Below are 14,164 nucleotides of genomic sequence, written 5' to 3'. Positions count from 1 at the left end.
GACTGCTGGCCAGCAGCCTCCTGAAAGAATTACAGCTCATTCTACTAGAGCAGTAGCTTCCACATGGGCTTTTAAACATGAGGCCTCTGTTGAACAGATTTGTAAGGCGGCGACTTGGTCTTCGCTTCATACCTTTTCTAAATTCTATAAATTTGATACTTTTGCTGCTTCGGAGGCTATTTTTGGGAGAAAGGTCTTACAGGGAGTGGTGCCTTCCGTTTAAGTTCCTGCCTTGTCCCTCCCTTCATCCATGTCCTAAAGCTTTGGTATTGGTATCCCACAAGTAATGGATGAACCCGTGGACTGGATACACCTTTACAAGAGAAAACAAAATGTATGCTTACCTGATAAATTTATTTCTCTTGTGGGGTATCCAGTCCACGGCCCGCCCAGTCATTTTAAGCAAGTGTTTTTTTTTTATTTTTAAACTACAGTCACCACTGCACCCTATAGTTTCTCCTTTTTTTCTTGCTTGTCTACGGTCGAATGACTGGGGGTGGCAGTTAGGGGAGGATCTATATAGCAGCTCTGCTGTGGGTGTCCTCTTGCAGCTTCCTGTTGGGAAGGAGAATATCCCACAAGTAATGGATGAACCCGTGGACTGGATACACCACAAGAGAAATAAATTCATCAGGTAAGCATAAATTTTATTTTAGCGTCTATAAAACAATGGGAGCTGCCATGTTGTAACTTAGATTACCTTCTCTGCTGTGGCCAATTAGGGACAGTTATAAATAGGTCACTAGAATGTGCAGCCAATGACTGTGTGGAATATAACAGTGTTCTTCGCTTCCATTTCTAACAGGAACTGAAAAGCTCCCAATTTCAGAATAGAATTACAGGAAAAGTGGACAAAATAATGAAAGTATATAGCAGAGTTTTTTGTATAAACATTATCATTTTATATTGCCATCTCAGTGTTTAATGTTCCTTTAATGCATTTCATAATGAAAAGCTATACATGCACTGTTTACTCCTGCAATACTGGGCAATACCTAATCACCAGGCTGTCACTGCAGTGTAAGAAAACAACATAACAATAACCTTCAGCACCCATATAGCACTTCTAGGCCTCTCTTTGTCTCTCTAAGTTTCTTGCTTCTACTTTGTTATCCACTATTGTGAAGCTAATAAGCGATGCCTGCAGTGCTCACTGTGACATTTAGGGAACTGTAACTCCCTCTGCTATGGAACTAAGCTGTGGCTGCAGCAGCCAGTTGAACTAAGTTAAAGGGAAATTAAACCCATTTTTTTTTAATTCATGACTAGAGCATACTGTTAAACTACATTCCAATTTACTTCCATTATTTATTTGTTTTCATTCTCTTGGTGGTATTTGGTGAAGGAGTAGTATTGCACTACTGGGAGTGTGCTGTAAACATTGGGTCAGCCAATAACAAGAAGCATATTTGTGGAGAAGCCTGTCAGCAGCTAGCTCCCAGTAGTGCATTGATGCTCCTGAGCCAACTTTGGTATGCTTTTCAGTAAAGAATACTAAGAGAACAAAGCAAATAAGATAATAGACGTATATTGGAAAGTTGTTTTAAAATGCTTGCTCTATATAAAAAAATAAAAAAAATCTTAAAATCTGGTGCTGTGCCGAGGGCAATATTTATTTTTATAAGATGGCAATACGGGGCAAACAACAACACTAAAATTTAGACTTGATGCCTTGGACTAGTTTGTCCTAAAGCTGTGTTGCTTCTAACAATACATAAGATCAACAAGATAAAAAAATGTAATTCTTCTGGCACCAGACCTAGTCAATGAGAATTTGGTTTGTGGACATAGGGTTTGCCACACTATGGTCTTTCTGTGTCTATTTTATTACCAAGATCTGATGCTTGGTTAAGTGATCCTTCTGAAAACATGATTTTTCACATACAGTATGATAATCCATCTTTTTTTAAATTATGTATGCTGGTAAATGCCAACTCTTAAATTCAAGAAAAGGCAGACACAGTAGTAGTAATCTGTATTTGTTTTTTTCAAGCAGCATTTGTTAGAAATCTTAAATCAGTGTATCACACGTGTACATTAAACACACAAACCCAAATTAGTGAATAGAAAGAAATTTAAGTCTCTTAAAGGGAATAATAATACTTTTTTAAATTATATGTAGTAAAACAACTTTGCAATATACTTTCATTATTTTTGTTCTCATTTACTGTAATTTTATACTGAATATAGTGGGCTTTCCAATTCATGTTAAACATGGAAGTGCAGACACAGCTATATTACACACATTCATTGGTTGCACTCTTTAGTAAGCCATTTATAACCATTCCGAATTGGCCTCAGCAGAAAAGGTAACCTAACTTACAATATGGCGCCCACTGCTTTATGGGCATTAACTTTACCCTTATTTTTTTCCAATACTTAAAGGGACACTCAAGTCAAAATTAAACTTTCATGATTCAGACTAAGCATTCAATGTTAAACAACTTTCCATTTAACTGCCATTAACAAATGTGCACAGTCTTTTTCTACTTACACATTTTGAGTCACCACCTCCTACTGAGCATGTGCAAAAAATCACAGAATATACGTTTATGCATTTGTGATTAAAGTTCAGACTAAGGGGGATATCTATCAAGCCGTCAACCACAAATACGCTGGAATTCCGTAGCGTAATTTTGGCGAGCTTGATTCGACCTAGTTATCAAACCCTACAGACCGGCAAAAGTTGAAATCTGTAATTTTAGTATAATAGTTAGGGTAGGCTAATTAATAGTTTAATATAGTTTAATTTAATTCTACAGGTAAGTTTTAATTTATTATTAGATAGGGGTGTTTTAATTTTAATGTAAAGTTAGCAGGTTGTTAGGTTTAGGGGTTAATAGCTTAATTTAGTTTATGGTGATGTGGGGGGCTGGCGGTTTAGGGGTTAATAGGTTTAGTTAGTGGTAGTGATGTGGGAGGCCAGGGGTTTAGGGGTTAATACTTTTATTTAGTTGCTGTGGGGTCCGGGAGCGGCGGGATAGGGGTTAAACATTTTAGTATAGTGGCAGTGTTTAGTGACAGGATATAAATAAAGTTGGTAAAAAGCCGAATAGCGGTGAGATCGATGACTGTTAGTTAACAACAGTCCGCTGCTCATCGCCCCGTACTTGGTGCGTGGCTTTTTGCCAGCTTTTTTCATAAATATGGAGATCGTATTCAGGTCCGCGGCAGCGATGTTAGGCGAGTGTATTGGTGCTTTCGAATGCAACAAAGTTGACAGCTTGATAGAGATCCCCCTAAGTGTTATTGCATTGTCTTTGTATTATTCATTTGTAGATTATGCAAATCTAATGTATTTACTGGTCCTTTAAATAATTTAATTTTGGAAATACATGTACAAATTATTCTCAGGCTAATCTTTATTCTTAATACAATATTCATTCAATGATTTATTTACGGCTAGATCTAGAGTTTTGTCGGTAAGGACCCGCGTAGCTAACGTTGGCGTTTTCTGGCCGCACCATAAAAATAACTCTGGTATTGAAAGTCCACAGAAAGGCTGCGTTATGCTCCAAAAAAGGAGCGTAGATCATATTTAACGCAACTGCAACTCTCGATACCAGAGTTGCTTACGGACGCGGCCAGCCTCAAAAACGTGCTCGTGCACGATTCCCCCATAGGAAACAATGGGGCTGTTTGAGCTGAAAAAAACCTAACACCTGCAAAAAAGCCGCGTTCAGCTCCTAACGCAGCACCATTGTTTCCTATGGGGAAACACTTCCTACGTCTGCACCTAACACTCTAACATGTACCCCGAGTCTAAACACCCCTAACCTTACACTTATTAACCCCTATTCTGCCGCCCCCGCTATTGCTGACCCCTGCATATTATTATTAACCCCTAATCTGCCGCTCCGTAAACCGCCGCTACTTACATTATCCCTATGTACCCCTAATCTGCTGCCCCTAACACCGCCGACCCCTATATTATATTTATTAACCCCTAATCTGCCCCCCTCAACGTCGCCTCCACCTGCCTACACTTATTAACCCCTAATCTGCCGACCGGACCGCACCGCTATTATAATAAAGTTATTAACCCCTAATCCGCCTCACTAACCCTATAATAAATAGTATTAACCCCTAATCTGCCCTCCCTAACATCGCCGACACCTAACTTCAATTATTAACCCCTAATCTGCCGACTGGAGCTCACCGCTATTCTAATAAATGTATTAACCCCTAAAGCTAAGTCTAACCCTAACACTAACACCCCCCTAAGTTAAATATAATTTTAATCTAACGAAATAAATTAACTCTTATTAAATAAATTATTCCTATTTAAAGCTAAATACTTACCTGTAAAATAAATCCTAATATAGCTACAATATAAATTATAATTATATTATAGCTATTTTAGGATTAATATTTATTTTACAGGTAACTTTGTATTTATTTTAACCAGGTACAATAGCTATTAAATAGTTAAGAACTATTTAATAGCTAAAATAGTTAAAATAATTACAAATTTACCTGTGAAATAAATCCTAACCTAAGTTACAATTAAACCTAACACTACACTATCAATAAATTAATTAAATAAAATACCTATAATTATCTACAATTAAACCTAACACTACACTATCAGTAAATAAATTAAATGCAATTCCTACAAATAAATACAATGAAATAAACTAACTAAAGTACAAAAATTACACCTACTCTAAGCCCCCTAATAAAATAACAAAGCCCCCCAAAATAAAAAAAATGCCCTACCCTATTCTAAATTACTAAAGTTCAAAGCTCTTTTACCTTACCAGCCCTGAACAGGGCCCTTTGCGGGGCATTCCCCAAGAAGTTCAGCTCTTTTGCCTGTAAAAAAAAACATACAATACCCCCCCCCCCCAACATTACAACCCACCACCCACATACCCCTAATCTAACCCAAACCCCCCTTAAATAAACCTAACACTAAGCCCCTGAAGATCTCCCTACCTTGAGTCATCTTCACCCAGCCGAGCCAAATTCTTCATCCAAGCGGAGCAAGAAGAGGTCCTCCATCCGGTAGAAGTCTTCATCCAAGCGGGGCAGAAGAGGTCTTCCATCCGATTGAAGTCTTCATCCAAGAGGCATCTTCTATCGTCATCCATCCGGAGTGGAGCGGCAGCATCCTGAAGACCTCCGACGCAGAACATCCATCCTGGCCGACGACTGAACGACGAATGACGGTTCCTTTAAATGACGTCATCCAAGATGGCGTCCCTCGAATTCCGATTGGCTGATAGGATTCTATCAGCCAATCGGAATTAAGGTAGGAAAAATCTGATTGGCTGATTGAATCAGCCAATCAGATTGAGCTTGCATTCTATTGGCTGATCGGAACAGCCAATAGAATGCGAGCTCAATCTGATTGGCTGATTGGATCAGCCAATCGGATTGAACTTGATTCTGATTGGCTGATTCCATCAGCCAATCAGAATATTCCTACCTTAATTCTGATTGGCTGATAGAATCCTATCAGCCAATTGGAATTCGAGGGACGCCATCTTGGATGACGTCATTTAAAGGAACAGTCATTCGTCGTTCAGTCGTCGGCCAGGATGGATGTTCCGCGTCGGAGGTCTTCAGGATGCTGCCGCTCCACTCCGGATGGATGACGATATAAGATGCCTCTTGGATGAAGACTTCAATCGGATGGAAGACCTCTTCTGCCCCGCTTGGATGAAGACTTCTACAGGATGGAGGACCTCTTCTTGCTCCGCTTGGATGAATAATTTGGCTCGGCTGGGTGAAGACGACTCAAGGTAGGGAGATCTTCAGGGGCTTAGTGTTAGGTTTATTTAAGGGGGGTTTGGGTTAGATTAGGGGTATGTGGGTGGTGGGTTGTAATGTTGGGGGGGGGGGTATTGTATGTTTTTTTTTTACAGGCAAAAGAGCTGAACTTCTTGGGGCATGCCCCGCAAAGGGCCCTGTTCAGGGCTGGTAAGGTAAAAGAGCTTTGAACTTTAGTAATTTAGAATAGGGTAGGGCATTTTGTTATTTTGGGGGGCTTTGTTATTTTATTAAGGGGCTTAGAGTAGGTGTAATTAGTTTAAAATTGTTGTAATATATTTCTAATGTTTGTAAATATTTTTTTATTTTTTGTAGCTTAGTTCTTTTTTATTTTTTGTACTTTTAGTTAGTTTATTTCATTGTATTTATTTGTAGGAATTGTATTTAATTTATTTATTGATAGTGTAGTGTTAGGTTTAATTGTAGATAATTATAGGTATTTTATTTAATTAATTTATTGATAGTGTAGTGTTAGGTTTAATTGTAACTTAGGTTAGGATTTATTTCACAGGTAAATTTGTAATTATTTTAACTATTTTAGCTATTAAATAGTTCTTAACTATTTAATAGCTATTGTACCTGGTTAAAATAAATACAAAGTTACCTGTAAAATAAATATTAATCCTAAAATAGCTATAATATAATTATAATTTATATTGTAGCTATATTAGGGTTTATTTTACAGGTAAGTATTTATCTTTAAATAGGAATAATTTATTTAATAAGAGTTAATTAATTTCGTTAGATTAAAATTATATTTAACTTAGGGGGGTGTTAGTGTTAGGGATAGACTTAGCTTTAGGGGTTAATACATTTATTAGAATAGCGGTGAGCTCCAGTCGGCAGATTAGGGGTTAATAATTGAAGTTAGGTGTCGACGATGTTAGGGAGGGCAGATTAGGGGTTAATACTATTTATTATAGGGTTAGTGAGGCGGATTAGGGGTTAATAACTTTATTATAGTAGCGCTCAGGTCCGCTCGGCAGATTAGGGGTTAATAAGTGTAGGCAGGTGGAGGCGACGTTGAGGGCGGCAGATTAGGGGTTAATAAATATAATATAGGGGTCGGCGGTGTTAGGGGCAGCAGATTAGGGGTACATAGCTATAATGTAGGTGGCGGCTCTTTGCGGTCGGCAGATTAGGGGTTAATTATTGTAGGTAGCTGGCTGCGACGTTGTGGGGGGCAGGTTAGGGGTTAATAAATATAATACAGGGGTCGGCGGTGTTAGGGGCAGCAGATTAGGGGTACATAAGTATAACGTAGGTGGCGGTCGGCAGATTAGGGGTTAAAAAATTTAATCGAGTGGCGGCGATGTGGGGGGACCTCGGTTTAGGGGTACATAGGTAGTTTATGGGTGTTAGTGTACTTTAGAGTACAGTAGTTAAGAGCTTTATGAACCGGCGTTAGCCCAGAAAGCTCTTAACTACTGACTTTTTTCTGCGGCTGGAGTTTTGTCGTTAGATTTCTAACGCTCACTTCAGCCACGACTCTAAATACCGGAGTTAGAAAAATCCCATTGAAAAGATAGGATACGCAATTGACGTAAGGGGATCTGCGGTATGGAAAAGTCGCGGCTGAAAAGTGAGCGTTAGACCCTTTTTTGAGTGACTCCAAATACCGGAGGTAGCCTAAAACCAGCGTTAGGAGCCGTTTCACGGCTACCGCCAAACCCCAAATCTAGGCCTTAGTGTTTAATGTCCCTTTAAAACTGCATGCTTTATCTGAATCTTGTTTAATTTTGACTTTAGTGTCCCTTTAAGCTTTAAGTGTATGGTCCTGTATTTGCTGAATCTGTAAAAAATAATGTTCCTAAAATGTTCTGTATACATTTTTCCCTTTTAGAATAATTGATCAAACCAAAAATGCTGAAATAGCCTCATTTCCAATATACAAAGTGTTGTTCTGTGTTCGTGGACAGGATGGGACTTCTGAAGACAATTGCTTTGCATTTACAGAAAGGGACACAAGCACTGATGAATTTCAAATCCATGTTTTCAGCTGTGAGATCAAAGAGGCAGTAAGTACACAACAAAGCTTGTGTTGAAAACTCTGACTACAAATCTAGAAAGGGGTTGCTGTAAAACGCTCACATCTGCACTATTAATGATTAACTAAAGACAACACAATTCAGTGTCATTAACATAAATACATTTCGGTGTGTTATTGTTTTTTTTGGTTATTTTAAAACAATGGAATAATTATGGGCTTCTGTATGAACGTAGGATATTACCTTTTGATTTTATATTTTATCCAGTTTTTCTTTATTTGTTAACTTTGTCCAAATATACATTTGTAGGATCTTATTTAAATTTGCTCAGTTCTTTTTGTATTTAGCTCCTGAAAAAAATCTTCCCAAATTAGCAAAAAAAATGTTCTTTGGACTACATTAACAGCCTGCCTGCTGTGTTGTATGTATTCTTAAGTGTAGTAAATGTTTTCTTTCAAATTATGTTCATGAATGATCCTGTGGGAAATATTTGCTGTCCACCAGGAAGAGGTATAATATCCTGACATTGGTTAATGCTGGGAGATAGGTGGACTAAATCTCTGCAGTTTCCAGAACCAACTATTCCTACCAAAGGTGCTTTCTACAGATACTATCAATCAGGAGATAGTGGTTCATTTCTCATGTCCTGCTCCTAAGATTATTAAATGTTAATTATAGTAAAAAAAAAAAAAAGACATGCTTAAATAGAGCATGTAATTAAGACTATTGACCCTAGACTTCCAAGTTTAACCCCCACAAAGGGGTATAGTACAAACTAATCAGCACTTAGAGCACTGCTGGTTCAGAGAGGTAAATGCTGCTTGTCCAATGAGCGGTGCTAGTCGCATGATGCAGAATTAGCCCTATTGATTGGATCAGCTGCGCTTTCCGTTCTAGACCAGCAGTGCTCTGAGAGTCCTGAGCAGTATTTATACTTTGTGTTTAACCCCTATGCAGGGTAGTCTAGGGTTGATCATCTTAAACTTACAACTATAACAGATTAGAGCATTTCATTTTTTACTATAATGGCCTGTTTAAGGTCTCTCACACAGGCTGAATGTTTTACTCTTAAAATTAAATGAAAAGGCTACAAAGGAAAAACTGGGCATGCATTCACTAATGTCATAAAAATCAGGAAAATAAAGAAGTCTATTATCTTGTAATTTATCCCAAGACGTGATACTAAATTTTATACCAACACACCATTTCAATGTATTTAATACTATTCTAGATGTGAACAAATCTGATAGGATCCTTATGTTGCGTAAACATTATGTTTATGGGAAAACAATTGGATGGTTCTAATCAATACGTGTCAATATCTAATGTACAGGATGTTTTATGTAAACTTTTTTATTTATTTAAATTTTTTTGTGAGTACAATTGCAAATGTGCAACAATTGCTTAGAGAATCATTTTTAAAATCAGAAGGTAATGGTGTTGAGTCAAGTGGGTATGGATAAATTGAAAGTAATTTTTGTTCTTTAATTGATGTTTAAACTAATTACAGCCCTCAGTTTATTCTGGGGTTCTGTTCCTGGAGAAACAGTTATGAGAGAGAAAAAATTGGTGTAAAATGAACCCAGTTATATAATGTAAGTGAGTGGGAAGTAAATGAGTTAGGTTCCAGGCGGCCAAGCCCCTCTCAAAATTGATGTTAGTAATGTAATATATTTTATAACTTAATATATACCGTATTGTTCAGAGTATAGGCCCCCTGATGATTTTTCCCCCCTGATGTAAGTCTTTAAATTGGGGGGGCGGTGCTGCCTATACTCAGTATCTTACCGTGAAAGGTCCGGGTCGGGTTGAATTGCTGATGTTGCAGGGAGGGGTCCGGGCACACACTGGGATTCCTGGACATTTTGTGTGAGCACAGAGTTTTTAGACTTTTGCCCATAAAGTACTGGTATTTCCTAATATGCCGCCAGACACCGTAGCTGATCACGTGATCCCGGAAGGAGACTTGCCCTTTTCAGACGCAGGGAGGACCGTACTGGTAAGAGAAGTGAGGACCGTACTGGTAAGAGAAGTGTGATCCGAGGAGGGGACTTGACCGCTTGGCTATTGACCGCCAGCCCTGAGGACCGGGGCGAGTCACTCATTTTACTACGGTACTTTTGTGTGAAAATTCTTAACTTGCACAGCAACTTGTACTGGTATATACCCCAGCAACAACACGGCACATCGATGTGCTCAGGTTGGGAATGGGAGAGTCTTAAGATGAGAGCGGAAGCTGCTGTTAGAGGAGGGTGAGTCAGGATTGATGAGGAGGGGGTTGTGTGAGAAAGAGGGGGGCTATGGTTGGTGAGAAGGACTGAGGGGAGGCTTATGAAAGGTAGGGGTAGTGGTAATAGCGTGAGTAGTGGGCACTGCTTGAGGGAAGGAGTGGGTTAAGAGGAGGCAGCCTGTGAGGGTTATGAGGGGGCTGTGTGTGTATGAGGGGGGAGGGTAAGGAGACTTGGGGTATCTGTCAGGGCTAAGAGACTAAGGAGGGGTCTGTGTGTGAGGGGGTGAGAAGGGCTGAGGGGAGGCTTATGTAAGGTAGGGGTAGTGGTAATAGTGTGTGTAGTGGGCACTGCTTGAGGGAAGGAGTGGGTTAAGAGGAGGCAGTGTGAGGGTTAGGAGGGGGCTGTGTGTGTATGAGGGGGGAGAGTAAGGAGACTATGGGTATCTGTCAGGGCTAAGACTAAGAGATTAAGGATGGGTCTGTGTGTGAGAAGGGCTGAGAGGACTATTATGTAAGGTAGGGGTTAGTGGTAATAGTATGAGTAGTGGGCACTGCTTGAGGGAAGGAGTTGGTTAAGAGGAGGCAGACTGTGAAGGTTATTTCTTAAAAATGGCACCAAACTTTAAGGTTGGGGCTTATAATCAGGAGCGGCCTATACTCTGAACAATACGGTATATGCTGTGTTATTGTATAATATATTATATTTAAAGCCCTGAAGTTAATGCTGTAAATGTAAAAACTTTAATTAAAACATTTGTTATGCCTGAGGCAATGTCGCTATCCATCAATAAGGCAGTGGGCAATATTTTGTTGTTTGCTGCGTATAAGAAGTGCACTTTTTAACAGTTTCTTTTTAACATGCACTCAGGAATATCCTTCCTGTTGGCTTCAATTTCAAAAAGGACCAGCATTAATATTTTTTTACCCATAATTCAGTGTACTGGATATTTAGGAAATCAAACTACTCATGTGCTGTGTACACTGTTACAGTGCTGTACTACAAATACAGGTGGCAACAAGTCTTCTGCAAATATATTTGTCTAAACCTATGGGGCCTGTGGAACAACTTCACGTGATCACTAGGAACAGGCGCTTTTGTGAAACTGCATAAATTGAACTGGTGCAAAAATGAGGGCTACCTGTATTGACAATATGAGCAAAGTCTTTGTATAATACAATTCAATATGACAAACAATGGTTCAAATAGATCACTTTAAAAGAATTGTAAAAACATTTAATATTTCATTATAGACCTCTATTTTTAACTTTTGTCTCTCATTCTTCCAATAACAAGCAAGGCCAGTCTTGGGTCTCCTAACTTATAAATTATAAATAGGGGAAGAATAAAGCAAAAAAATCCAAATAATCCTCTTTTGGGCCTGCAATCAAAAAGTTGAAACAATAACAGATTATCTAGTTGAATAATAAGAGATGCTAGGTTCCATCTTGTGTAAAAGAACCAGTGACTATGCATAGCTAATGTATTAAGCAGGAGTCAACAATTCTGTTTAAAATGTAGGAACCAGTAAGAATATTTAGGAGCCAGACAGTATTTGTGTAAATATATGGAGAATAACCCAACAAGTTAGGAGCCAAGGGTAAAATTCTAATTGCCAGTGGCTTCCTGGCTCCTGGGTTTGTCAAGCCCTGGTATAAAGTATGCTCATGATTAGGTTAGTTTAAGATGGCATCATAACTGTGCGCACTAACGGCCTGAAGACCAAACTCTTACTGGCGTAGAGAGAAATCTTACAAAATATGTGGAGTCTCTTAGTGAGCATTAAATGGTAATGTGTTTCTTTTACATTAAGAACCTTGCATAGCTGTAAGGGCTCCTAGCCTTTACCTAGGCACTACAGGGAGTCCAGGACCATGCCGTTGAAGCGGTTAGCGCAGCAGGAACTCTGGGCTGTGCTAACTACAGGAGGCTGAATCCTGGAGTAGGCTTGTGTGGGCATTGGGTGTCTCTGTGCCTGAGGGATGTGCTAATGGATTCAGAATTTCATCACCCTTAAGTACATGTAGGTGCTTCTTAAGGATGCTCACTATTTCTGGATATTGTCTAGAATATTCAGTAGTAAATACTATGGAATTCTTAAAGTCATCATTAGTGTCCATAGTACTTATTGAAGTAAGGTTAGTGCTCCTATAGTCTTCATTGCAACATCTTTCCAGTTTAAGGGTGATGAAATTCTGAATCCATTAATACAAACATGTAAATTTGTACCCAAGAAACCCAAGGCGTTAGCAAAGAGTCTATCCCCCAGTGCTATCGTTAGGGATAGGACATCAGGTAAAACCTGGCTTAACAAAAAAGGTAACTTCAAATGTTTGAGTAGAAACTGCCACATGTGTGCCCATATTGGTCCTGGTAATAAATTTATCAGTAGCAGTACTAACCAAATTTATAACATCAACCACTATGCAAACTGTGGTAGTGTATTTGTCATTTATTTACTTACCTGCAACCTTGGTAAAAGCCAATATGTGGGTCAAACCTCTAGAGAGGTCAGAAAACGTTTTGGGGAGCATACACGTGATGTTAAATATTACGTGAAAGAATCTGCGGTTGCAAATCACTTTAATAGTGAACATTTTACTAATATAGCTGATGTAACCATCCAGGTAATAGACCTAGCGGTAGTGCCCCCAAGAGGAGGCAATAGATATAAAATCTTGGAGAGAAAGGAGATATTTCTCTTGTAAGGTGTATCCAGTCCACGGATTCATCCATTACTTGTGGGATATTCTCCCAACAGGAAGCTGCAAGAGGAACACCCACAGCAGAGCTGTCTTTATAGCTCCTCTCCTAACTTCCACCCCCAGTCATTCTCTTGCAGCTCTCGACAAGGGAAGTAGCTAGAGAGATGTGGTGCATTAATGTAGTTTATCTTCAATCAAAGCAAGAGGGAACTTTTGCCCAGTCTAAGCCGGTCTGGAGACCTATCCAGGCTTGGAACAAGGGGAAACAGGCCAAAAAGCCTGTTGCTGCCTCTAAGACAGCATGAAGGAGCAGCCCCCGATCCGGAAACGGATCTAGTAGGGGGTAGACTCTCTCTCTTCACCCAGGCTTGGGCAAGAGATGTCCAGGATCCATGGGCATTGGAAATTGTGTCCAAGGGTTATCTTCTGGAATTCAAAACCTCTCCCCCAAAAGGGAGATTTCATCTCTCACATTTATCTGTAAACCAGATAAAGAGAGGCGTTCTTACATTGTGTTCGAGACCTCCTAGTTATGGGAGTGATCCACCCAGTTCTAAAGGAGGAACAGGGGCAGGGCTTTTATTCAAATCTGTTTGTGGTTCCCAAGAACGAGGGACCATTCAGACCAATCTTAGATCTCAAGATCTTAAACAAATTTCTCAGAGTCCCATCCTTCAAGATCGAGACTATTCGAACCATCCTTCCTGTGATCCAGGAGGGTCAATATATGACTACCGTAGACTTAAAGGATGCTTATCTTCACATACCGATACACAAAGATCATCATTGTTTTCTCAGGTTTGCCTTTCTAGACAGGCACTACCAGTTTGTGGCTCTTCCCTTCGGGTTGGCCACGGCACCAAGAATCTTTACGAAGGTTCTAGGGTCCCTCCTAGTGGTCCTAAGGCCGCGGGGTATAGCAGTAGCCCCTTACTTAGACGAAATTCTAATACAGGCGGCGACTTTTCAAATCGCAAGGTCCCATATGGACATTGTTCTGGCATTTCTAAGGTCCCATGGGTGGAAGGTGAACGAGGAAAAGAGTTCTCTATCACCTCTAACAAGAGTTTCATTCCTAGGGACTCTGATAGATTTGGTAGAAATCTGATAGATTTGGTAGAAAGATTTACCTAACGAATGCCAGATTGTCAAAACTTCTAGACTCTTGCCGTGTTCTTTATTCCACTTCTCATCCTTCAGTGGCTCAGTGTATGGAAGTAATCGGGTTAATGGTAGCGGCAATGGACATAGTACCGTTTGCCCGTCTACATCTCAGACCGCTGCAACTCTGCATGCTCAGTCAGTGGAATGGGGATTACACAGATTTGTCCCCTCTACTAAATCTGGATCAAGAAACCAGGGATTCTCTTCTCTGGTGGCTATGTCAGGTCCATCTGTCCAAGGGGATGAGCTTCCGCAGGCCAGATTGGACTATAGTAACGACAGATGCCAGCCTTCTGGGTTGGGG

General features: G+C 39.7%; 1 protein-coding gene across 1 annotated transcript in view; it reads left to right on the top strand.

Annotated features, from left to right (window-relative positions):
• RABGAP1L (RAB GTPase activating protein 1 like) overlaps window positions 1-14,164 on the top strand; it is a 1,244,335-nt gene that overhangs the window by 188,700 nt on the left and 1,041,471 nt on the right. The window contains exon 5 of the mRNA XM_053693261.1: window positions 7,619-7,793. Within this exon, the coding sequence (XP_053549236.1) occupies window positions 7,619-7,793 (175 nt within the window). The remainder of the gene's footprint in view (window positions 1-7,618; window positions 7,794-14,164) is intronic.

Source organism: Bombina bombina, chromosome 10, assembly GCF_027579735.1.
Source record: "Bombina bombina isolate aBomBom1 chromosome 10, aBomBom1.pri, whole genome shotgun sequence".
NCBI classification, from domain to species: domain Eukaryota; kingdom Metazoa; phylum Chordata; class Amphibia; order Anura; family Bombinatoridae; genus Bombina; species Bombina bombina.
This window is presented reverse-complemented; position numbering and strand designations above follow the sequence as displayed.